The sequence below is a fragment of the Lepisosteus oculatus genome, chromosome 15 (genome assembly GCF_040954835.1).
Source record: "Lepisosteus oculatus isolate fLepOcu1 chromosome 15, fLepOcu1.hap2, whole genome shotgun sequence".
Taxonomy (NCBI): Eukaryota; Metazoa; Chordata; class Actinopteri; order Semionotiformes; family Lepisosteidae; genus Lepisosteus; species Lepisosteus oculatus.
In genome coordinates, this window is record NC_090710.1 from 5,595,322 (window position 1) to 5,620,712 (window position 25,391).

The 25,391-nt window shown below is 36.7% G+C and overlaps 2 protein-coding genes across 13 annotated transcripts in view; one reads left to right on the plus strand and one right to left on the minus strand.

Moving 5' to 3' along the window:
- Positions 1–550: 550 nt before the first annotated feature.
- Positions 551–11,986, plus strand: LOC102696144 (gamma-glutamylaminecyclotransferase). 9 transcript variants are annotated; one of them, XM_015363428.2, is made up of 4 exons: positions 551–623; positions 3,434–3,563; positions 9,948–10,027; positions 10,361–11,986. In XM_015363428.2, exons 3-4 carry the CDS (start codon positions 9,986–9,988, stop codon positions 10,853–10,855), a joined length of 537 nt encoding a protein of 178 aa, XP_015218914.1. In that variant the 5' UTR covers positions 551–623; positions 3,434–3,563; positions 9,948–9,985; the 3' UTR covers positions 10,856–11,986. The 9 variants fall into 9 exon arrangements, with proteins under 9 accessions (XP_015218914.1, XP_015218915.1, XP_069035266.1 ...); XM_015363429.2 differs by having other exon boundaries at positions 553–628; XM_015363430.2 differs by having other exon boundaries at positions 576–623; positions 3,431–3,563.
- pcca (propionyl-CoA carboxylase subunit alpha) overlaps positions 11,738–25,391 on the minus strand; it is a 193,249-nt gene continuing 179,595 nt past the window's right edge. For all 4 annotated transcript variants that reach the window (XM_015363424.2, XM_015363423.2, XM_015363422.2 and 1 more), the window contains 3 exons: positions 22,731–22,871; positions 12,621–12,698; positions 11,738–12,327 (listed from right to left, as the gene is read on the minus strand). In XM_015363424.2, the coding sequence (XP_015218910.1) occupies positions 12,259–12,327; positions 12,621–12,698; positions 22,731–22,871 (288 nt within the window). In that variant the 3' untranslated portion in view covers positions 11,738–12,258. The remainder of the gene's footprint in view (positions 12,328–12,620; positions 12,699–22,730; positions 22,872–25,391) is intronic.

Consider the following 25,391-nt stretch of genomic DNA (forward strand, 5'->3'; position numbering starts at 1 on the left):
TGGAAAGCGGTGTGGTCTCTATTTTGCTCTGTAATACAGGCCAATGTTTGTGTTGGAACAAAGGGGGGCTGGCTATTAATATTAAACCATCTTTGGTGAGATCTTCTCAAAATACTGGAATATGTGATCGTTTGCATCACTTAATTTCAATATCCCACTTTTTTTCTGCTAGAATCTGAAGTTTGTAATCGGATGGACCTTCTTTTGTATGATACCAAACTTGAATAATTGTTCTAAGTTTTTTTATGTTTAACTTTGATTGTTGCTACTTATTTAATTGTAATATTTTATTTCTAATTTAATGGTAATTTATAAAATGCAAAAAAATCAATGAGTATTCCTGAATGATTATGTAGGTTTTCTGTTTCTCACTGTAATAAATAAACCATGGTTCTAAAAATATCAGATCTACTTACTCTTACTTTATAATCTCAATGACATTGTATTGTTTATCGTTGTAGGTTTAAATAGTTTATAAATACGGTTGGGAGCCCTCCTCTTCGGTAAGGTTTACGTTGACGCGTTTTCAATAAAAGGTTGTTTGTCCAAACAGAGTTCCCGTAGTCACAGTAATGCACGTTGAGGAACCATAGAAAGCACATTTCAAGTTCCTGCGGAAAAAAGTAAGGTAATTGTTCATTACTAAAATGCTTACTATAAGTAACGATATATAACTGAATAGGATGTCAAAACTAACTTTGTAAATTTAGACAGTTTTCTGTAGCAAAAGCTTCAACGCAGCCACAGAAACATTGAGTAGATGATTAAATTGCAAGCCTTTATGGTCAAAGATCACGGTCAAGTTTGTATTGAAACCATGAATAAGGAAATATCTGAAATGTTTTTTTTCTCTTATGAAGTATATACAATGCATGAACTCTGAAGTACAGAAATTCCTGTGTTCACATATAGTTGTCAATATAATATATAATATGGGATTGCCATTAGAACAAGTTACTGGGAGCTGTGATTTTCAGATGTTATAAATGATCACACAGTATATGTTATGTAACCGTGAAGAATGGAGTTATTGTAACAGTCGTCTCTTGCTTTTCAATGTGCCTTTTGAATGTTTTCCGTAATGAAAGAATTCTTAATTGCTCTTCAGCCTTAAAGTTCAGCCATCTTTCTTAAACTTTGGCTTCCATACTAATATTTCTTTTTAAGTAGTAATAACGATAATTTATAATTCCTCTGCACTAGCAAAATTGATCAGTACACTGGACAGTAGATCAGGTAGAGATGTGTGGAATTGCTTCACCAGCTAAATTAAGTGGGGGCTATTAGGATTACACAATCCCAGAGTGAAATTTAGCCCGGGCAGTGGGGTTAACATCCTCTAACCATTTAAAAAGTGCTATAGGATCTTGAAAGACCAAGTATTCCAGACCTCGGTTTAATTCCTCATCTGAAGGATGACACCTCCCTCTGTATAGCGCATCAGATTATTGTACTGGAGCACTGGTTTAGAAATTCTGTTTCAGGTGGATAAAGCACCATCTACAAGTCCACCAGCACCACATTTTGGGGGGTCTCCATTCAAGTACTGATCAGGCCCAGCCCTGCTTCTTAGATCTGATAAAATCAGGATACAGGGTCATAACACCGTTTCCTAGGCCACATCGAAAAAAGATGAGTATATTAAGTAGTGGTGCATTGAAGCATTAAACTGATATTTTCTTGTGTAATTTTCTTGATGTATTCTGAACATCAAATGAACTTGACATTCGCTGCTTTGTGACTATTGAAAAACACAAAATCTTCTAATTAGTAATAGAGTTGATTGGTCAAAGGGGTTGAGGCAGTTTGACATATTGAATGCCACATTTGGTAGAAATCAAGCAAAGAACCAATACACCCCACTTAACCAGAGAACAGCCCCTTTGTGCTATCAGTGTGTTGGAGGCTGATGTGTTCATCTCTATCTGCGGTGATCTGGCCATAATCTGGGAGACATGAGCTATAATTCAAGTGGCACAGTGGTAAGATTTACTGCCTTGTAGTGCTGGGGCCCTGGGTTCAGTTCTTGACCAGGGGTACTACCTGGATGGAATTTGTATGTTCTCCCTGTGTTTTTCTGGGGGGTTCCCTCAGGTTGACCTAGTTTCCCTCCACAGTCTAAAGACATATTGGTAGGTTAATTGACTTTTGGGAAAATTGCCCTGTGGTGATCTTGCCCAGAGTGTACCAAGCCTTGTACCCCCTGCTTGCCAGTGTAGGCTCAAGCTCTCCTGCAACCCTTAATTGGAAGAAGCAATTAGAAAAGGGATGGATGGAGTTATGATGCCTTACCAAGGTCAACAGAGATGTCCAAGAATAATCCTCAATCAAGGATTCTCTATTTACTGTAGAACTTAATTTGTAATGATTGAGGGCATCCTCATCGCACAGTGCTAGTTTCACATGATAGTATTGAAGCAGGACAAGACATCCTCCTGCTCCTGATGTAGATGTAATGATTTCTTTGAAGATGAAAATTTAACAGTTACACAGTAGACACTTTACTTGCCAGACTTGAGCACTGGAGATTTGCTGAATGGACTCGCGTGATGTGAAAGAAAAATGCTTGATCAGGCTATAAGAGAGGAACAGATCAGAGTCCCAAAAGACAACAGCTGCAGCCCGATGAAAGCATGCATTGCAGAGGTACCGGCAGTTTCAGCAGCAGTACAGGTAGCAGATCTGAAACAATCTCTCGGATGGACCAGTCTGATGTGTCGATCCTGCTCTGGTGTGGTCACTTGAGGGCGACCGGATCTTGGACGGTCATCTGTCCTGCTGGTCTGCTGAAACCTTCTCTGCAGTCAGGACACAGAGGAGTGGCTTACTCCATAGTGTCTGGCAACGCTGGCACATGACATGCCTGCCTGCAGCTGCCAATGGCACTCTCCCTTGCTTCCGGTGACATCCGAGGCATTGTGGAATGCACAGAAAACTGACTAAGTGTAGCGTTTTTCTTACAGTAACCTAAATTTTGAATTAAGGCCTATTTAAAGGTGACCTGATCAGGCATTGTTTCATCTGGACCTCGTTGGGTAAAAGTGCACCTCACAAGCTTTCTCGTGATTGGCAAGTTGCAATGCCTCACTGCAGAAGCTGTATTACTCGTCAGAGGGCTTAAAACAACTGGACAACTTTTTGTGAAAACACTGAGCTATAACTATAGTATTCTCATTCAAGAAAATGTTGCGTTTCTTTTTTCAATCAGTATATTTATAATTCATTTAGGAGGATCTGTAGAATTTTGTTTTCACTTTGACATTCTAGAGTGTTTTCTGCTTGCTGATCAATGGCAAAAACCCCATACTGTATAAATACATTGAGATTCTATGCTGCAATGGTAAAATATGAAAAAGTCCAAGGCGAGTGAATACTTTTGATAGCCACAGTACTTTATATGATAATATTTTAATTCAAGGTTTTATTCAAGCAGATGGCTAAAATGCTTGGAGTTCCTGAGCAAGATGTTCTAAAAAGCCTTCTCAGTCACCATCTTGGATACCTCATTTGCAAGATACGCTAGTGAATATTGCCAGGCAGATGGAATACTGGACATGTGGAAGGTACGCACCAGCACTCGCTGTCCTTTCATGTGTTTTTACAGCTGCTTCAGCTCTAATATTATTAATTTGTGTTCTGATGCAATTAGGCGCACTGTTATTGCTGGCATCTCTTTGAATTTTTTTTTTTCCAATTAGCTTTTGTAGTTGACCTTTCAGGTTAATTAGAAAAAGAAAGACACATTAAGCTATTAACTTATTGAAGTCATTAACTTATTTAAATTTATTTTTCTGTCTTGACAAATAGATATTGTTACACCGTAAGTCTGTGAAAGTTTTGTCTGTATTGGCAAATGACAAAAGCAGGCACCATGTTGGAGACATGCCTCAGGAGTGGATATCTTAGATAGCAGACCCTTGTTAGTGGCTAGTATAACAATGTTTGTTTTTACAAATGAATATTTCACAGTTTCTGAGTGAAGGGTTGTTGAGTGCGGATCATGGCCTTTCATTTCAAAGGGCCCTTCATTCCAGAGGAGCCTCTGTAGTTAATGTAAGAAAGGTGTTTGGCCAGAAAGTTTTCTGAAGTGTTCACCAAGGAGAGGAAGGGTCACTCCAAGCAGGAAGCCCTTGTCTGTGGTAGAAAAGAAAACAGCAAGCAACAGAATGAAGGCATCAAAGAGCTGTAGGATACAGTCCCTGGAGTCATCTCTTGTACACTGGCTCTTCTTGAAAGTTACCACTGAGTGAGGAGTGACCCCGGGACAAACTTCAGTCAACCAGTCTGCTCTCAGGTTTAAAGTTCAGTGCGTTTTTATTTTTTCACCTGCTTCCTACAGCTATCAGGAAACTTTTGAAGAATTGGCCTGTAACTGTATCTGTCAGAAAGGTCCAGAATTGTTTACACTTACAGTACAATACATTCTTGAGCAAAGCAAGGAAATTGCCAGCATTTTTTCTATCGCCGATTGTTAAGAAGCAGTTTAATGCAGTTCGTACAAATAAGTCTAAGCCTGTGCATGACAGATTTCTTCTAGTGATATTCTGAAGTTAAAACCGTAAGCATAAAGTGACTTGGAATGAATTGTAGATAGCAACATTTTCTGTTTTGGCTGGAATGACATGGAGTTTATCCAAACAACAAGACTACTGTAAGTTACCTGGAAACTTGCAGTTGCATGGCTATTGGCAGCCTCAATGAATTAATAGTTTTCAGCAATTCAAATAGACTAATCCATGTTTTTTATTATAATGTAGAAACTTAATGTGTATTTTTGCGACAGCAAGGTAACAACCCACTAAAGCTTTATTTCCAGTTAGGCCCAATAGTAGTTGTTAGTGTTGCATCTTACAGCACTAGTGGAGCATAATGTGAAACACAGTAATTGTATACTTCTTCCGTAATTAAACCTTGAATTAATTCTTTACATTGTTTTTTTTTTACTGTTTATTATTTAATGGCTGCTTATGTCCTTTGCCTTTTGTGTAGTTAGCTTTACTTACTGTGAGGTGGTAATGGTTTCTAAAATAGGAAGACCTTAATGTACATAAAAATGCATAATTTTGAATTTGTAGTCAGGTCAGAGGAAAATTTTAAAGACTGCATTCAAGTTGGATGTGTTTCTTTGATAATGAAACTATTTCATTTAGTGAACAGAAATACTGCAGTAGAGTATACACACATAAACCTTTATGGCAGTTTTTATCTACAATATTGGAATAACAGAATTCATAACAAATCTTTTATTATGAAATAATTGCACAGGGATTTTTCTTTTGTAAATTGGAAACATTACATTTTATGTACGAATAATGTGCATATTACATACTTGGAGCGAAGTGTTGCGGTATGCACACTGTCACCACTAGGTGGCTAAGTAAGACAGTATGTGGGATTTTCTGGGACTACTTTTTCAAAGTAGAAACTGCTTTGAACTAGTCTGTTGTAGTTCATGAACGAGAAGTAAGACATACTGTATGTACTGGGACTCCAAATAAGCTTTAACTAGAACAAAGCTGTCAGTAAGAATATTTGTTTATCAGTAAAAATGTTTATGTTACTGCAGGTGCACTGACATTTTATTGAACAAACACCATAAATGAATTCATTATGGTGATTAACATTTGTCATCAAAAGGGGGGTCTGCTGTGAATGCCACAGGCTAAAAGCATTGAAGTTACAAATTTGGAGCAGCTATATGAGTATATCTGTAATGCAGGTTGCATATGAGATCTTTGTGGGGATTTTGTTCCATTCTTTTCACAGAGAATGTCCCTGTTCACTGGTATCTGAGCCCTAGATGATGCACTTTGTCCCCATCAATAATCAATTTAGGCCCAGGCCTGGTGGGGAGGGCTTTTCATCCTATAGGAAAACCACTGTTACACAAGCCGGTTGAGGATAGGTGCTGTCCTGTGTCAGGATTAACCCCTCAAGGGTAATGAGCGACCTCCCAGGACTTGATTAACGTATGGCCGTGCAGTCAGGTGGACATCACTCCATACAGGTGGAGTCCTGTAGAGAATACATACTTCTGACGAGGTGGCTGGTCTTGGACCTCCTCATCTGTTGATCTGTTGTGCACAACAATTAGCTGTCGGTCAGCTCGTCGGGGCCAAGCTCACTGACATCAGTGAGGGTGATCTTCAGACAGCCTTGATTTCTTTAAGGAGGGCTTGGCTCCTCTGTTTTCAGATCCACCTGAAGTGGTTTAGAATGGCCTCCAAAAGACCAGTAGTACAAAGGTGGTGTTCTCATTGTAAGCAGGAGATATTGTTATATCGCATGCATATACTGTGTTGCCAGCAGACCCTGCAACTCACAACTGGCAACCCACTGAAGCTCAGCAGGTGTGAACCTGGTCAGTACCTGGATGGAGACCTCCTGGGAAAAACTAAGGTTGTTGCTGGAAGAGGTGTTAGTGAGGCCAGCAGGGGGTGTTTAATGTGGCTCCTAATGCCCCAGTATAGTGACAGGGACACTACACTGTAGTAGTGTGGTGAGCGTTCTGGCGCAGTATGGCCGCTGCCACATCATCCAGGTGGATGCTGCACAGTGGTAGAGGGGAGTCCCCATTACCTGTAAAGCACTTTAAGTGTCCAGAAAAGCGCTGTATAAGTGTAAGGAATTATTATTATTGTTCCTTATTAGTTTTTATTTTGCTTAATGTTCAGCATGATAAATCACCTCATCACCCAGTCATCTCTCATTAATAAGTGCATATGAAACTGCCCAAGTTAACTAAGTGTATGACTCACTAAATGACACCATAATCATTTTATTTTCCAAAATCTGATTATTTTTTAAAACATACATGCATACATAGTTGTTCCTTTTCAAGAGCAGTATATACTGTATATAACTGCTATAGTGTACAAAATACTCGTTTACATTTTATTGTGCAAAAAAAGTTTAAAGAATAATACAATCCAATTTTTAATTGCATGAGACAGAGTATTACCCAAGCCATCAAAGTTCCACATTCTTTCACCTAATGGTAAGACTTTCGAGTCTTTTGCTTGAGGTGGTTATAATCTCCGCGAGTAGGATGTGTTTATTTTAGTCTCAGATCGTTTTTTTAAAATGTTTCAGGCTTTTTCTTTCCAGACTAACAGCTTAGCTTTACCTCCACTGAAAATGATCACGTAGTCAGGGTAAAGAGTATAGACTTGTTCTCCAGATGTTTGGTTGTAAAAGAACTGTGGAACCCGATTTAAATAGACTGCCACATTATCTTCTAAATAGCATGGTAGCATGAATGATATTGCACCGATTTAGAAATATAAAATATAAACGCAGAGTTTTGTGATGCTTCACTTGGACTGTTCATTACTTCAGATCTTTGTACGGTAAGGTTACAGGTGAGAGACGACTATTTGTCCTAACATGTTCATCTGGTTTTTAGTCATGCAAGAAGATTTCTTGCATGACTTGGCAGTTAGCCTCATACACCCATATCTCTTTGTACAGTATATTTTGTATCCTGTTAGTTTCAATGGATTGTTTGTGTTGGTTTTAAAGAAAACATGTACAGTAGTTAAAAAAGCCTTCTCAGTTCTTCCCAAAGTCCTTTTTCTTCCAGACTAAACATATTTAGTTGTTATTCTTTTTAGTGCTACAAAAAGTTGCAGCGAGCACGCTGAACAATAAACAATATTCTAGTACATTACACATCTGTATTATTACCTTCCTTTACTTTGATTCATTTTTGTACACTGTATATGTTATCTTTAATCAGTTTTCTCCAAAAACTGGACATATTTTCTAAACAGTCTAATGATGCAACATAGTAGTTTATTATTGTCTACTTTGTATATTAGTAATCAGTTACTCTTGTGTCATATGGATCACATCAAAATCAAACTTTAACAGGTCCAGTAACTGTAAGACTATATGCCACTTGATGGCAGGCATCTGTCTTTAGCAGACATTTACTCTTTAAACTGGCATTTGAGTACAATAGGGTTTGAAATTTGTTATTAACAAGCAGGTTAAAGTTTCATTTGAAAACAGGGCCCATGTAGTGTATGAAAACAGGAATCACAACTGGTAATTCCTTCCTGAAGACAATAGTCTTTTTAATTTTTTCCCCTTTCATCATACACGGAAGTCAGTTTTTTCTTGCAGGATTATTGCAGTTTTTTTAAATTTTGACAGGAAGTGAAACAGCAGATGGATTTGATGACAATTGTAATTAATCTATTTTTGCTCATTTTATGTTGTTTTTTGTTTTTTTACCCCAAATGGGCAGGAGCGTGTTCTATATACTGGCTTGGTTTTCAAAAGCATTCAATCATCATGTCAGGTATGACAGGCAGCTCTAAGTATTCTGTGTAGTCTACAACACAGAGTTGAACACTAGTTTCAGTTTTATGTGTCATATATTTACTTATGAGAGCCTTTTTTGACCCACACTGTGTTCAACAGACATTAAATGAAAAACAGACCAATCAGAACACATGACAGTTGCCCAGATGCCAAAAGGCTGAAGTAGCATCTGCAAGTCCAGTTCTTTTTGTCAGATAGTGTTGCCAAATGAAAGACATGGCAGCCCTCCTACATGGCCCCATGTTGTGAAGATAGCATTTCACCATTGAAATGGATAAGGATGCACCTCCTTCAGTCCTGACATGGATCAGCCTCTACTGACTCCCAGCTGGGCATCTTTTCCCTGGGGCCCAGTCTATCTGGACAGACTGTGATTTTATCAAATGTGAACTGCACATAAAAAAAGTGAATAGGGTGGCTTGCTCAATGGAAAACATGTGCGTTCAACATGTTGAATAATCCAGTGTAACTGACTGGTATGGCAACCTTAGAATGTTATTGATACTACAGAGATACAAGTGTTAAACAACATTGTTATTCACCGACTCCTAAAAAAGAAGTTGTATTGTCTGTGTTGGCTTTGAAGAGTAGAATGAAAAGGACTACACTTAGATTTTCTGTTTAATTAAACATTTTACTGTTGTCCATGTTGTTTAGTAGTTGTCCTCAATTTAAAAAAATGGTCAGGTATTGTATTGAAGACCATTCTGGGCGGTGAATTCCTCATACTCGTATCTAATTAACAACCTTCCATCTTTGAAACAGCTGTAGCAGAACCAGTGTGTCTACAATCATTTAGAAATTATCTTTCTTTCTTCTATACTTTCCACACTCACAGGCTGCATGGGCTGCATGGCTTGTTCCAGAACTGCTTCAACACTTGGTTTTATAACACTTCCATCAGTTCTCATCAATGTCTAGGAACTGGTAGTTTTTCTAGTCTGTCAGTCTTAGACACTTCTTTAAACCCAGGTGTGTATCTGGTTGCTCTTCTGTGGACTAGTTCAGAGGGCAGCAATATCTTTTTTTAGGAACAGGTAAAGGTTCAATCCATTATAAAATGTAAGAAAAAGAATGTTTTGGTTGTGGAGTCTTCTTCAGGTGGAATAAAAAAGTGCGTGTGGAGCATTAAACTGGGGACACACAACAAAGTCACTCCACTGCATTTTAGCACAGTTGTTATAATGTCCCATTTCCTAAAATCCTCATTGGCAATCCCTACACCCCCTCAAGAGTGAATTATAATCCAAGCAGCTAAACAAAAACTATATCCTCTTGTCTTTCAGATTTACTCGGCAATTGATCCCATTTGCTAGTGTCACTACTTGACATCTGAAAAATAGAGGGTATTTGGCAGCGAGTTAGGATTTCTCCAATCTGTTTGATGCACAGAAATGTGAGGGGGTACTGAACCACTTTTTTGACCATATTAACTTTGACAGGCAGCTACTTGGTTGTGAACAATTTTATTCACAATTCATTGCACTGCAGAGTAGTGAACACAAGAGCTGTAATCCCCTAATGTGAATTAATTGCATGTTTCAGTCGCTAACTTTGGCCTTGTTCGTCAGTTCGTCTGTCTGCTGGTTTTTATTTTGACCACTTTTTTTTTAATTTAGGAAAGAATTCTAGGCCACATATTTTTTCTGAAAACAGAATGGCAAGAATAAGAACAGCAGTTCTCATTTCCATCCTTCTGGTAAGGCTAATGAGTGTTTGCACAGTGGTATATATGATGTAGGAAGCAAGCTACATGGGAAGGTTGAGTAGCTTTATAGATCTCAGTAGGCACTAATGTTAAGCTCTTTTACATCCAACGATAAAAACAGGAATAAATTAAGAGGCCCAAAAATAAATTGTGCTAAACAAAAATATTTTTACTACTAAATGTTTGTGTTCTGCCTAGACTGATGAAAAAGTGTAGCTAACAGGCAGAGAAAAGACAGTCCATTCTTTAATTTAATGTTTTTTTTATAACGATCAATAATGTGGATGCATGCACTAAAAAAACAACCCTTTTTGTTTTCCACAGCTTCCCTTGATGGCCAGAGTACAAATGACTCAGATCTTCGTGTATGGGACTCTTAAAAAAGGCCAGCCAAACTACTTTGAGATGGTGGACAAAAACAATGGCAAAGCAGAATACTGTGGCAAAGCACAAACGGTGGAGAAGTACCCCTTAGTGATTGCAGGCAAATACAACATCCCATTCCTCCTCAACGTGCCAGGCAGCGGGCAGCAGGTTAGAGGCGAGATCTACTACGTGGATAAGCAGATGCTGCAGTTCTTGGACAAATTTGAGGACTGTCCTCGCATGTACCAGCGCACTCCTATGAAGCTCTGGGTAGAGGAGTGGAAAGTTGGAAGTAATCTGTCGGAAGTAACGCCAACTGTTGGGAGCATCATCGAAGCCTTTGCCTACAGCACCACTACTTACCAGCCTGAGTGGCTAAACCTCACTTGCTTTGACAGTTATGATGCCTATGGTGATCATGGGCTGATTTACACTGAACGTAAAAAGAGATGAAGGGTACTGCAGTCCCAATTTCTCAGATCAGTTATTAAATCTAGGTAACAAAATGAATTCATTGATTGTATAAAAATTACAATTAATTAAGCACAAAATCGTGAACTCTGTGAAAGTACAGTAAATCGCCATGTTGTCACAAACTCGCATTTGGGTTCCGACAAATTGCGATGTGACTCGGCCCTTCCTCCCCGCTAGTCTCCATAATGACTAATGTAATGTGGTGAACAAATAAAAGCAGGTCGTGCAGCAGACATTTCAACTCAGAAATTTCCCAACGTGATCTGCATGCAGAGTTAACAAGTAGTAGTTTTCGACAAAACCATGTTGAAATTGGAAGAAATATTTCTATTATAAGAGATGTATTCCCAGTTCTGCTCGTTTACAATGTCGTAGGGCCACTCACATCACTGGAGGTTTTGGTGCCGTGTTCTGAATCGCAGAAAATGATACTGCGAATACCTGGAAATTGTGATGTAAATTGAAGGTTTACAAGTTACTCTGTACATATTACGTTTATTGTGGTTTGAAATGCACTCATCAGTGCTGATTTTTTCTAACCCCAAAATATGAAAATAGCATTGCAGTTCCCCTTTAAACCACCTTAAGGCAGGGAGCAGGTTTATTTTAAATACCAGGACACTATTTTCACTGCAGGTTTAACTTGAAAATTATTGGCTATAAAAAGAAGCATGCATAGGATTTTTTAGACTAAGGAGTGTCTTAAGTTTCCTGAAAAAAAAGTAGAATGGATTAGAATTCTATGAAATGAGAATTATAATATATTAATTATATATTATATAGTATATATATATAAATTAATATATATATATATTTTCCTTATAATCTATATCTTGATATAAAGGGACAATACTGCACAAATCTTTGTACCAGTGATTCTTTATTTGGATGGAAACAAGTGTCATTCAAATGGAGTCACTCGGCACCTGTGATTACTGTAGTTTGGGACAATCAGAAAACTGTTGTCAATGGGAGGAGGTAGTTAGAATGAAAGATTGCTGCTTGTATTACTCTATCAAATCACTTACAAAGCATTTTAAAAAACAACATTGTAAGGCTTTAAAAAAAATCTTCTGAAAGAACAATAAAAGACTTAGCTTTGATCTTAAATGGCACTTGAATCTATTGATTTCATCCAGTGGGAAATTAGTTAGAGATTTCGATTTGTAACAGTACTGTACATATTCTAACAGTAAAGTTCAGAGGAAGAGGAATAATAATTCACAATCAGCATTTTTTTCAGTAATAAATTACTGTCTGTATAAAAAATTGCCAGAAGGGAATGTTTGAACTATGGTGTTGATAGCTTGCTGATATTTCTTCTTTCCAAACCTGAAAGGCTTTGTCCCAGACGATTGAAAAATCCTAAAGAAGGGATGTCTTTACTCCAACTCTACAAGGAGATCGCCTTCACCAACAGTTTCCCCAGGCTTGCAGTGGACACTCTTAACCTGTGATACCAGCGATAAAGCAAAATATGAAAAAAACATTTTAGAATATTGCTGCAATATGCAGTTCTGAATACATTAACAGCCTTTTAAAATTTAAAATGGCCTAAATCTTTTTCCATATCTATTTATCAGGAATGATTGCACAGAGAACGTGACCTAAAAGTCTTTTTAGTTATATACAGTTTTCAGTTTTCTTCTGTGGAAAAAATGAAAATTCTAGATATTATTAATCCAATACATTTAGATTAAATATGCAATTTATAGGCAGTGGTGAAATATCAACTTATATTTACCTTGGCTGTTTTGGCAGCAGTCATGCTATTCTGCATTTTCATTGCTTCAATCACGCAGATTTCTTGTCCTTCTGCCACCTATGAACAAGCAATCAAATGGATAGAAATTATTAATGACATTTATGACAATATTTCTCTGTAATTTTAAACTTGAACATTCTATTAAGAAATTAATTGTACCTATGGGAGATGACCATATGCACCTGTGGGTTTAACAGGGTTTTATGAATTAGAGCAAGTGTACTCTTCCAGTCTTAAAAGGCATTGTGACTAGACTGCAAGATTGGTTTTAAGTGCCAACAACAGATCCATGCAATGGCACACCTTGTACGTCATATGAAGACCTAATTTCTCTGGGTGGTGGAGGGGACACAATTCTTGGTCATCACCGAAAAATTGAGCCACATTAATTTTCATATATCCCCAAGGAGGTCAGATTTATTTTCGTCGTAAAATTTGAAAACCAACTCCTGAAAGTTGTTAAACAGATGCAATTACATTTATCAGTGCACTGTTACAGTATATCATCCAACCCACTTTATTTTTCAGTTTTATTTTCATAAAACTACACAAACCCCACTTTCTGGATTCACCACCACAGTCTGAATTTTTGTCTTCTGGTGGATTCTTTACCGGATCCTATCTGGCCAATAGATGTAGGAGTCTTCTGGAAAACATTTAATGATTCTGACAGGATGTCTTCGGTGTAAGTCTTATAAAACGGTCACAAGCCCTTTAAGTCTCTTTGGTAAAACTAATCGGCTGTGATGTGCTGCTCCACTCTGAATCTAATTGATGTAAATTTTGCAGATTTAAAATCAGTATCTTTCATCCAGCTTGCTGCATCCTCTCCTTTGACATGGGGTCAGGGTTCACATTCGCATCTGATTATCAAACTGGCACTCATTAGGCAGCAGCTTGCCTGACACCAGAATGAGTTAGCTTGAAGGAAGCCCGTTTAATCCATACATTTTGGCATTATAAGAAGGCTTGCCTGTCACACAGTATTTTGCCACAATTTCTAGACTTTCAGATATCTCCAGCCCATGATTAATTGTTTCTGATGGGAAATAAAAATCCAGAGAGGCCAGCTGCTTGCCCTGGTATACTGAATTACTATAATGGATATTGGCTGCCAATTTTTTTTCCCCGTTTTACTGGCAAGTGTTTGAAATACAATTAAATCAAGTTATAAATTATATGGAAATCTCTCAAGCTCCATTTTCTCTGAGACTGAGTCCGTTCCCCTGAGAATTTTTTTTCCTAACTTTTTGAAGGATGCATGAGACACAAGACTAATACATTCAGAATTCCCCTTTGCATATCATTAAAAGATTTATTTTTTCCACCTCACGAAGGGATTGTTTTGTTACTGCTGAGACAAAATCTACAAGAATCAGTAGGAGGAATCAAAAGTACACTGCTGCAACCCAAATTAGCTGAGCAAATATGTATCAAATCGAAGATCCCATGCAACAGCTGACTTCGTACGAGATCGGCTTTACACTGCCCTATTGTTAAATAACGAAATTTACTTTTGCCTTCTGAGAGACAGAAAATAATTTTCAGCAGGGACCCTTAGAGCTGTTTTGCAAAACAAAATGAAGCCACTAAAATCTTATTGAAAGTAACGTGCATTGAAACGGAAATTTATTAACTGGCGCCAGTCAACGTGTGCATTATTCATTTCTGGTGAGCATGAAAAATTATTTAAAGAGGTCTGAAATTGCAGATGCAAAGCCTGACTGCACAGTGCCCAACTTCTCAATTTCATCCTTTAGAGAGGCGAATACAGGGTGATACAGTTACTGGACAAGGTTTACAGTAACAGCTGTGGTCTTCCCAGATGGGGGTGGCTACTTCATTGGGTTGTGGTCTGCTTGGAACAGATGGAAAAATACATCAGAGCTCCCCGAGCTTGTACTGCTACAGATATAAAACAAAAAGCCAAAATCGTAAGCAGCTCTAGTGTTTATTTTCAAGGGGGTTTTGGTGCTGGCTATATTTGTGGTTATTAGGATCTCTACCTAGAAATGGCTGCTTCGAAAGAAACAACCTCAGTCTTTTTTTTTTCCTCCTTTGTTTCTCTCAGTTTTCCCCCCATCCTTCCCTCAGTACCCACTCCACAACTGTGAAGGCTTTATAGGAAACAGTGCCAGTGGCATATGGCTTTCCACAGTGCTAAACATTCATACAAAAGACAGGTTCATCAGTCATTAGAGTAGCCGGATGAAAAAAAAAAAATCAGGGCCTGATGGATGGTATTTAGAGCTTACCTGCTGCTAGTACATTACCAAAGAAACACAGGTTCTGAAGCCCACATGACATTAGAAACTGCAGACCGTGAAATACAGCCCTTGCGAGCACACATCATGTACGCCAGGTTATACCAAATAATAAATAAGCTATTTAAACCCTCTTCAAGGAACCCTGGGTCAGGCCTGCACAGGCCAATTAATGCACAGCATCTGCTGTATAGAGGCAACACATGAAGAACTTCCGAATGATTTAGGCAATTAAAGGCAAACCGTTTCCTGCTTCTTCAAATGTCTCATTGCTAGAGTAAGCACCAAATCGGTCTGTAGATTAGAACAAATTAAGTCATTCTTTGGGGATCCTTATTTCTATGGCAAACTCTTTTCTTTGTTCTTTCTTTGGCCCACGGTATGTTTTTTCTGCCAAATTTAACAGAAGGCTCTGAGGGTTACAGGGGTCCACCCCAGTATCTCGTTCTGTCGTAGTGGAACTACCCAAGAAGCAGGATCACTCTGAACCCTGCTGACTGCTACGCAGAGTGAAAATCCTTTAATTAGGCTATTTTGCACCCTGCCTCTCTTCCATCACGTTTGGTAGGAAAATAAAACAAAAGCTCTTACATACTTGAGGACAAAATTATTTTCCATATTTGTTCCCTTTAAAATTGTGCAAAATCAGCCTCAATTATTTTCGGTCAATGTAACCAAAGCATTTCCGAGCAGTACAGTTGGCCTGTTGTTGCTTTTCATCCTCATTTGTGTTACTATGTCAAAGTGCTTAAGGAAATGAAGATCAGACAAGAAATTCAGCTAGAATAGTAATACAGAATGCAGTATTAAAACATGGTGGCTCTGAGTGTCATTGGTATTCAGCAGACTGATAATAACTGATTGAAGAAAGGCATACCTTCTTTTAAACTACAAAACAAAAACCATGTTTGTCTCAAATACAACCAGCGAGCAAAATTCAGAGCGTAAGATTATTCCAGAGCTATTCTGGCCTTAAATGTAAAAATAATTGACTAATAAAATGACTTCTGACAACTTTATTCAGCAAGCACTAGTGAATGAACAAATTCCTGCTCAAAATAATTTTGGTAAAACCTGAGTTTTAATGTTAAAAAGCAAATACACTGAATACATTCCTGTAATTCTTCATGGTGCCTGTAGAGGCAGTGTTGTCCACAAATTCTTCATGGCATAATTGTTACATGGAATTTGTATTGATCAAAAAACACCCAATGCTCCACTGTTCATTAAATTATTTTTTGGGCTATATATTAGTGATCTTTACATCTTGAAAAATAATCTTGATTATTTTAATTGTCTATCTTTTACGGCAAACTTTGTATGAACAAGCAATAATGAAATTATAATGATTGAACATTAATGATTATAATTTACAGTAATTTGGTACTTTTATTATTTTCATTAAAGAACAGCATGTGCATATCTCTTCTGGTTTTTAAGCATTCTTTATTACAGCTCTTGACCTGTGGGACTGTGCCAGGGCAGGAGACAGGACTGAGAAGGCTTTTTTGTTGACAGCCCCTTACAACAGGCCACTATGGTGCAGAACTGATACTGTATCACAGAACATTTCTCACTCCAGTTCTCAAGCACCCAGAGGTCTCTGTTCTGCACCTACCAGAAGACAGGTGCCAACCAGAGGGGCATGTCCAGTCTGCAAAAAGCATACAACACTGTCCCATTGATTGCCGTGCTGTGTGTTTGGACTGGGTGGAGTGGTGTCCAGGGCACAGTACCAAGGGTTGTGCCCCTGACAACACACCTAAAGCTGAGACCCTTGCTGGATCAGCTGTGGTAGTGAATCAATGCCCACTACCAGTTTAAATATGAAACCCTCAAAAAACAAAATTGCTAAATAACACCTTTAAATCTTTACAAAAAATGCCCAAGTTTGTTTCCCATAAAAAGAACCTGTCACAAACTAAATAACTGAAGAAGCAAAAAAACAGGCTGGCAAATGCATTAAAAAAAGCACATCACACTCAGCAAAGGAATGGTTTTCTTGAAATAGGTAAAGAATCTGGGCACTTCAGGAGCTGCATTTATTAAATCAGATTTCACATTTTAAAAAGATTTCTCTTTAATCAAAACGAGCCATTCTTAATATTTTGATTTTTTTTTATTTCGTGCTTTGATTCACAATGGAATCAGAGCACATGGCTGTAAATACCATAGGTATACGGCATGCTTTCATTTTGGGTGTTGGGAGTTTGCAAGGCAAATGCAGTGATTTTATTTACACATATTCAAATCAATCAAAAAAATCGCAAGAAAATCGCAGAAGCCTTAAAGGAAATTTGCTGACAGAAAGCTTCAGAAGCATCACAAATACATCCAAACCTAAAAAAATAAGACATAAAGCCGACTGTCCCTCTAAGAAGGAAACTGGCACTGACCACACTCCAATGTAAACCAGAAATGTCTCCCTTTGGTGCAAACATTCATATTTATAAAATGTAACACTTCATTGCATGAAGAAAACACAAGTGCCTTTTATTCTCCTGGGGAGAATAAAAGGGCGAACACTTTTCTGGGTAGCATCTCCTACTATTCTTATTTTGAATTTTCTAACTAAAAAGCCTCTTCATGAGTAACAATAGCAGAAAAAGTATGTGTTGAAGAGACAAGAGGATGGACTACTTATATCCCGAATTGTGATTCCTCTGTAGTTAAAGTTCAATTGGACCTTCCAGTCACTGTTCACCCACAATATAGTCACATTTTCAGGTGATAAAGATGTTCTAAGCCTAATAAAACTGCATTCATGTGAGCAAATATAATCAGTATCTTCAAATTCTTTTGAGTCATCTACATCAGTTAGAGATATCAACCAATAATTCTTTGCATCATATTTGATATATGAATGAGTCCTCTTTTTTGAACTTTAAAATCCAGATAAACTTCCAAGTAACAAAAACACTTAGGATTCTTCTTACTCATTTGTTTCTTCAAATGACCAAAACACAGAGGAAGCTTTTAACCTCATCTATTCCATCCCTGCAGTATGTTAAGAGATAAAGGGGTAAAATATTCTAAAAGGAAACAATCCAGACCGTGGTACAAATCTTCAAACACTAGAAAGGATTTTGACTTGAAACTAGAACCAACCCAGAAGTGTAAAATGCTTAAATTAATTTGAGACCATAAAAAAGGGTTTAATTAAAGTCTCTCTAGCTGCGTTTCAATTACTATAGATGGCTAATTATTTCTGACGGAACCTTCAATGCTCTCATATTTTAAAGCAAAACGCCTGACTCAAAGTCTCTTTTTCACGTTTCTGTTCTTTTTAGATCTTAAATGAGCACGACAGTGTGGCTTTTCAGATACGGAAGGATTTAAGACAGAATATGGTACAGCCTGAAGGTGTCAGCTTTAGCATTGTAAAATGAACACATCTATTAAAAAAACTTCTGATTCTTCACAATATTCATACCCCTTTTACATCCAACGCTGTTTTCCTAAAACTGAGTGAAAACCTCCTGCAGTAGCCCATTTCTCCAGCCTAGGTGCAGAATGTAAAAAGCAGATACAAATAAATACAACCAAAAATCTGTTTTTTAAGTTATCTTATAAAAAGTTATCAGCATTCAAGAAAGAAAATAGCTCTAAAAGCATAAAAACCTTTAGATACTATACAGTAGGTAAACCACAAGACATTTTAAAATAAAAAAATGAAAGTGTTTTTAGACAACGGAAGTGATATTTAACAACTTAATTTTATTTAACTCAGTCCCAGCTGAACACTAAGAAATCTGAATAAATTAAGTAAATATTTCTAATATACAATTTTATTCCAAATAAAGTCACACGGAACTTCTGATTTTTAAATTCAGTTTTGGCACATTGGAAATTCCTGAAGGGAACGACGACGAGATGCTGGAAATTGATCATTTTGAGAAATCTCCTGCTCTGGTAATCAGAAGTCGAGGTGCTGTTACCTATAGTTAACATACACACTCCTCTTTGTCCACAACATCCCTGAACTGTGACAGTTTGTTTATTGTCACTCACAGTTCATTTAGTAATTTTGCTAGTGCTAACTCACAATTAGGAGACGCTAGAAAAACCGCAACAGATTTTTTCTTCTATTGAATGCCAAGCATTGTTAGCCAAGCGCTTAACAGTCTCAGATTTGCAACTGTTCCACTCTACAGAGTCCATACATTGTAATTAGATCTGTTAGAGCTACGTTTGGTCCCAGTCCACACGAAGGTAGGCAATGTGTGTATACACACAATCATAACTAGTTTTTGGATTCCATCTTGCAAGCTCTTTATTGTTCTATATTCCTGCAAACAACAGGACAAAACAGCCAATCAGAAAAAAAAACTATAAACTGTTGTCCTTTAACATTAAATTAAAAATTAATTTGAACTGAGTTTCAAAATCTGCCCGACTCTGCTTTACTCATGTGACTAACTGAAATCTCCATAAAATTCATTTTAAACAACAGGGGTTCTGCAAGCTCACTAAATACCGTTTACAATAGTTCTCTAAGCAGCCTGTCAATCATCTGCTAAGGAACAGGATTTACAAGAACCAAGAGAGATTTTTCTTTTGCGCCCAATGCAAACTTTAAAGTTTGAAAAGTTCAGTGTCACCCAGCCCTCCTGGAAGATGAAAAATCTTACACAATACTGTTTTTTTGCTTTTGGGGAAAAAAATCATTGAGATAATCTTATTGTTCTTTGGATTTTACCATAAACATATTATCCTCATTAGGATTTATTACGCTACGTAATGCGTCCCCTGTTTTACAAACCGGTATACTGTAGCTAGCCCTTAGGATGGGTGTCAAACGTATTTATTGAAAAACACCACTGACAAAGGAAGCATCATAAGTAATAGACCTACCTCTTTGATACGATATAAATTGTTTCCTGAAGACAAAAGCACAGGATTTCTTTACAATAAAAAATGGAACAGCAGCAGCATGAAGGTCTCATATAATAAATACCGTCTTTGCATATTGTGGAGAAACATAACAATGAGCTTGTAAAACATAACAATGAGTGTGTATTAATGTGGAAGCATAACAACCTTGTGTGAATTTGCAAGAGAATATTAATATTGTCAATTACTGCTAATCTTGTAACAAGGTGGAATAAGCTTTATTTATCCTGCATGAAAATAAGAAATTATTTCAACTTTGCGATTATTCTAATGTTATGGATTTTAGTAGCAATATTAAACATAATCCAGAATGAATTCTGGAGAAACCTGCCTTGCAACCACCATGTGCCACTTGATATATAGGTATTTTATTTTATAGGGCTGAATTAAGAAAAACTCAAATTCACAATTTATCTTTTTTTTTTTTTTACAGCCCAGTAAATCACTTAACAAGAAAAGTGGAAAGAAAGAAAACTCAGGTACTGCGGTAAAAAAAAACAAGACATTCACAACGTGCAAAGTGCTGAGACAACTCTTAATGAGCATCTGAACTTGGGGTAAAAGAGCTGTGATGGACAGGGGAAGAGAAGTAATCTTAGGGCAGACCATCGTACCACACATTTAACCCAGATAGTTGATACTATCCTGTCTCCATTTTAATTCATGAGGTTTGGGCTGGAGAGGAAGGATTTAACTTAAACCCCTTTCAACATGGTAAATGTGTTTTTGTAATTAAAGCCACACAATTAACATTGACAAGCCTAGGTCAGGGGAGCACAGATTACGCTGTTCAAATGTTCAGCTCCTCAAAGCACAAGGCAAACAGCTGCAAAGTGAAGAAAAAAAAACTTTTTCTGAACAACTTGGACTTCATCCCAGTCAGTTCCTAGTGGATTTTTTGGGGGAGTTTTACAGAACATTTATACTGCATACAAACCACTGTATTTACTTCAGTTTTTTTTAATGAAAAACCCTCGAAACCATGTCTCTGATGCTCATGAGAAATTTCTTCTCACATTATGAGTGGCGAGATGAAACGTCAATTCTTCAATTTCTTTTCTCAAGTCCCTAAAATCTAAGACCCTGGTACTTATTTGGAAGAAAGAATCCAATTTAAAATTTTGTAAATCACTAGATGGAATATTTTGTATTTAATTTTAAGTTTCTACCAACTTCTTGAAAATATACTATATTACAATAATATTAACAACACATACAGTATGTTAAATATCAGAGTATCAATTTTAGATAATAATGACACACTTTTACCTCAGACTCTTAAAAGGAAATGCATATTGTAATGTATATATTTGTATATATTTTATGTAGTATTATCTAGCTGTAAAATAATTCTTCATTGTCGTTAATGTTGTATATATTTAAATATTTCTTGAAATGACTCGTTATAATCTGGGTTTTACTCTTGTTCCTTCTGGACAAAATGTTATGTGCACCTTTTCCAAACACATGAATGTTTGAACAATTGTTTCATTGTACAATTCGGAACCAAACTCTTAATGCACAGAACATAGAAATGCAGATTTCTTTTATAGAACAGTTTTCATCTTGCTTTATATATGTGTGTGTGCCTGTATGTGTGCAAAAAATAAACCCCAGCCTTTTGTTTCATTGTTTGGTTTTAGTTCTTTACACTTGATAAATTGCTATTCGTCTTTGAACACATGCACAGACTACTGACAATTTCTTTTAACAGCACGTGAAAGGCTATCCTAGTCTTTAAACATTCATTTAAGCAGAAGTTTTAAACAGTGAAAGGCAGATTTCAGGTAAATTTAAGTAAAGTTGACACAGCCTTTTTACAGAGTGCACTGTTCCTTCACAGCAACTCAGCCATGAAATTATAATGGATCTCTTTCAACAGCCAGCGCTATTAGGAACGATAAAGAGCACTATTCAGGCACTAATTTAAAATTTTGTACTTTTACTGCCGTTTGAATAACTTGAAGTGGTTTGGTAGCCACTTATAGAAAAAATATAATATACAATAGCATTTTAAAAAGGTAGATTACCTCTCAGTTTGCAAAAACATTAAAATTAAACAACAATGCTGATGTGTCATATAAATTAGGATATATTAATTCAAGATGATAAACAATGTTGTGACTTTTTAAAAGAGGGAATTTATAAAAACATATAAAAGTATGTTGGTTTATATTGTTTTCTTACAGCGCTAAAAAAATACACATTTTCTTGTTGAATAAGTGGGCACAACAGTGCTTGCACAAGTGTTTTAAATATTTCTATTCTTCTTTGTAAAACATTATCTTTTGAAGCTCTACTTTTGACGTCTATATGCAATTGAAACACATTAAAAAAAACTTTTCAGAAAATTCTGCAAATGTAAATTTTAACAAATTGTTTTTAACATTCTGTAAATTATTTGCCATGCTCTTAAAGTATGACTCATACAGTAAATCTCACTTTCAACAGAACAATGATCTAAATTTAGTAATGAGCATTTTTTATCAATACTTATTATAATTATAACAAATTAAATTGCCAGATAATACACCTTATTAAACAATTTCCATACACCATGGGCACATGTACTGTATAAAACTGAGTGACATTCAAACTTAAATTATTTTTGTTCCAATACTCATTTGTTCCATTTTAATGCCATTTAGTACCTTAAAAAACTGGATTAATTTAACTGAATAACCTTTTATAGAACAATAATTCAAAACAGAGGATCAAAACTGTTCTAACCACTTATAAATCTAACTTACTAATTATTGTTTTACATTACATGTAGAAATTTATTCAAGAAAGAAAACACGCCATGCAGAGGAAAAGACAAATAATTAAAACATTAGACAACGCATCCCTTTCTTGCGAAGAGTTGTAAAACTCGGAACTCCACCGCTAGTCTGGCTATGGTTTTTTAGCAATAGGAAAGAGGAACTCTTACCGTGTCTCCAGGATTTACAGATACAGCCACCACAGTGCCGGGCATTGGGGACCTCAGGATACTGCTGGTGTCTTCTGGCACTTTTTCAGGCATATGCCTGCTCAGTTCTGCAGCCAGCTTGCTCAACACCCTCACTTTAAACTGACCAAGGGAAAAAAAATAAGGTTTAGTTTTTTTGTGGCTTTTCTTCATTCTGTATTTTTTTTAAAGTGCATACAAGAACAGTAGTCACTAGATCAGTTTAATTTAACTTTTGACATTGGCTACACTTGAATGGAAGCCAGTCAAAAGTATTCAATTCTAAATGCAGATTCAAAAAAAAATGCCAAAGAGGATTTTTATGAGGACAGAGGAGCCAATAATTATAATCTTGTTTTTTCCAGATTATGAAATAATTAGCTACCCTAAGTACAAAGAACAAAAACTCAGTTTGTCACTCTACTAGTGTATTTTTTGTTCCCAAAAATATTTTAAGGCCAGTGATTTGAGGATTTGTTAGGTGTGAGCCTGTGTGTTTTTTTAACAGGAAAAGTAAGCTGATTAATAAAAGGTGTTTTCATATTTTATAACCATGAAGGTGTGCTGTATTACAAAACCTAAAAAGTTACCTTGCTTTTGCATAATTAATGTTTCTATATATTTAGCCATTTTTTTCAGTAAAAACTATTTAAGTTATACTGAAGTACTACTAAAAATCCAGTAGATGGCAACACGCCTCTGTTTTAACTTATATTTGGCTTAATTGCAAAAACAAATAGCTCAGAAAAAAGAGCAGGTAAATATTGTGAATTATTTAGAAAAGCCTCAACAGTCCCCAGCTATACAAGATCAAAGCTCCCAAACTGTTAACTGTTTTTCTTGCTCTGAAGCAAGAAATGGGGAAATGGGTAAATGATACAGGACATAAAAATAAGCTGCAAAAGTGTGCTAAAATAAAGCAAAGCTGAGTATCATTAAAACCATCACAGAAGTAAAAGCTGTGAGATTCCACCAAACTAACACAACCTAGAGTACAGAGATAAATGAGCCAAATGGCTTTCTCTCATTGATAGCTTATCTCATGGTTTTACGTTTAATCATACACAGTCATCTCAAGGTGTATTCAGCATCTGAATTGAAGAATAATCTAAAAAGAAAAAAGAAAATGTAATGCCCCCCCGTTAAAATAACTGTCTGGAAAACAAATCGCTATATGCTCTACTAACAACTGAACATCCTATCAAACCATTTCTAGTAAGCAATAAAAAACGTTCTGCTGATTTAGACAGATAACTGTACCCATTTCGTACACATGTGACAAAATGAAGAGTATATTCTTAGCAATCAAAACATGAGTGCTTCAAGAAAGAATAGCTTCCAGGAAGGAGGTGTGTAGATAAAGGCCTCTTGCTCATGTTAAAGCCTAGGGAGTCAAGCTGAAGAAGAAAGGTTCTATGCCGACTCCTCTGTCAATCCAACAAACTAGCTATTTGTGAAGAGTGTCTACCAAAGATAATTGTACTCTAAAAGCTGCACATTAAAAACCAAAGAAAGCGAAATATGTATAATTACACTACAATTGTGCCACCTCTATGTCACAAATTGGCTTCTATAATACATCCCTATGTAGGTGTACATAAAAACAATGGCATGGTATGTTCATATTTTTAAAGTGCAAATGTATTTAACTACAGTAGAGTGAACACTGAATGTCAGTACGGCGAAGGTTTTGCCAGAGAAGAGGGGTAGAGAGAGAAGGAAGGCAAGGCTGAAGCTAGGCAAACTGGAACGCCACACAGTTGGGACCAGAGCAATTAGAATAGTCACTTATGATCACAGTCTTGCTGAAATAATGCACTACAGGATACAAGCAAATTAGAATGCGGCATTACTCAGTTGGGCCCTGTTGGAATCCCGCAATATCGGGCCTCTTCGGATTAGAAAACATTATTTGCCGAGCCCAATAGTAATACCATACTGACAGCAAGCTTGTCTAATTAGACTTCTGTGATGCTGGACATCCTCCTTCAGGGACTGTGCAGTGGGACAAGTGTGAATGCTGTACTGGGAAGAATGGCCAGATTGGTTTGTGTCCTGGCATTTTGACCACTGGTGCTGTACATCAGGTATTTTCAAATAATTTCTACTAGAGGCATATGTCTGAAATCACATGCGTGCACCATTCATTTCACTAGAAGGACTAGCTTAATCTTTATAGTTCATGTTACAAAATTTCAAAGAAATTACAAAAGTACTATAATCCTACGCCACTAAACTATATAGGGGCCCATAACTGTTCCAAATCTTATGAACAACAATCTGACAGTGTAATTAGTTTGAAATTGTGTAACTCCACAAGGCATGTCTTTTCAGTAAACATTCCAATCAAAAATCAATTTATTTCAGCTGTCAAAACTAACTCCAGATATAACATTAGGTTATATTCTTCATATTGACTGTTTTTAATAATTTAAACCAAACACCTCCGTAATTGATAGTATCGCAAAAGACAAAAGCAAACTTTCACAGAAATAAAAAAAAATCTTCATAGCCAGAGTGCATGTACAAATGTACAAAAAAATTCGTGTCACGGGGTTTAAGCACAGCCCAATGACCTACTGCCTGAATTGAGAAAACAAAGGCTTTTAAAACAATGAGTTGAGCTCTTAGATCAAGCTATAG

Excerpts from the sequence above, each read along its gene's own strand:
- LOC102696144 (XM_015363428.2), top strand. The coding sequence starts at position 9,986 with ATGGCAAGAATAAGAACAGCAGTTCTCATTTCCATCCTTCTG. Across the intron at positions 10,028-10,360 it reads TTCTCATTTCCATCCTTCTG|CTTCCCTTGATGGCCAGAGT; the intron begins GTAAGGCTAATG and ends TGTTTTCCACAG.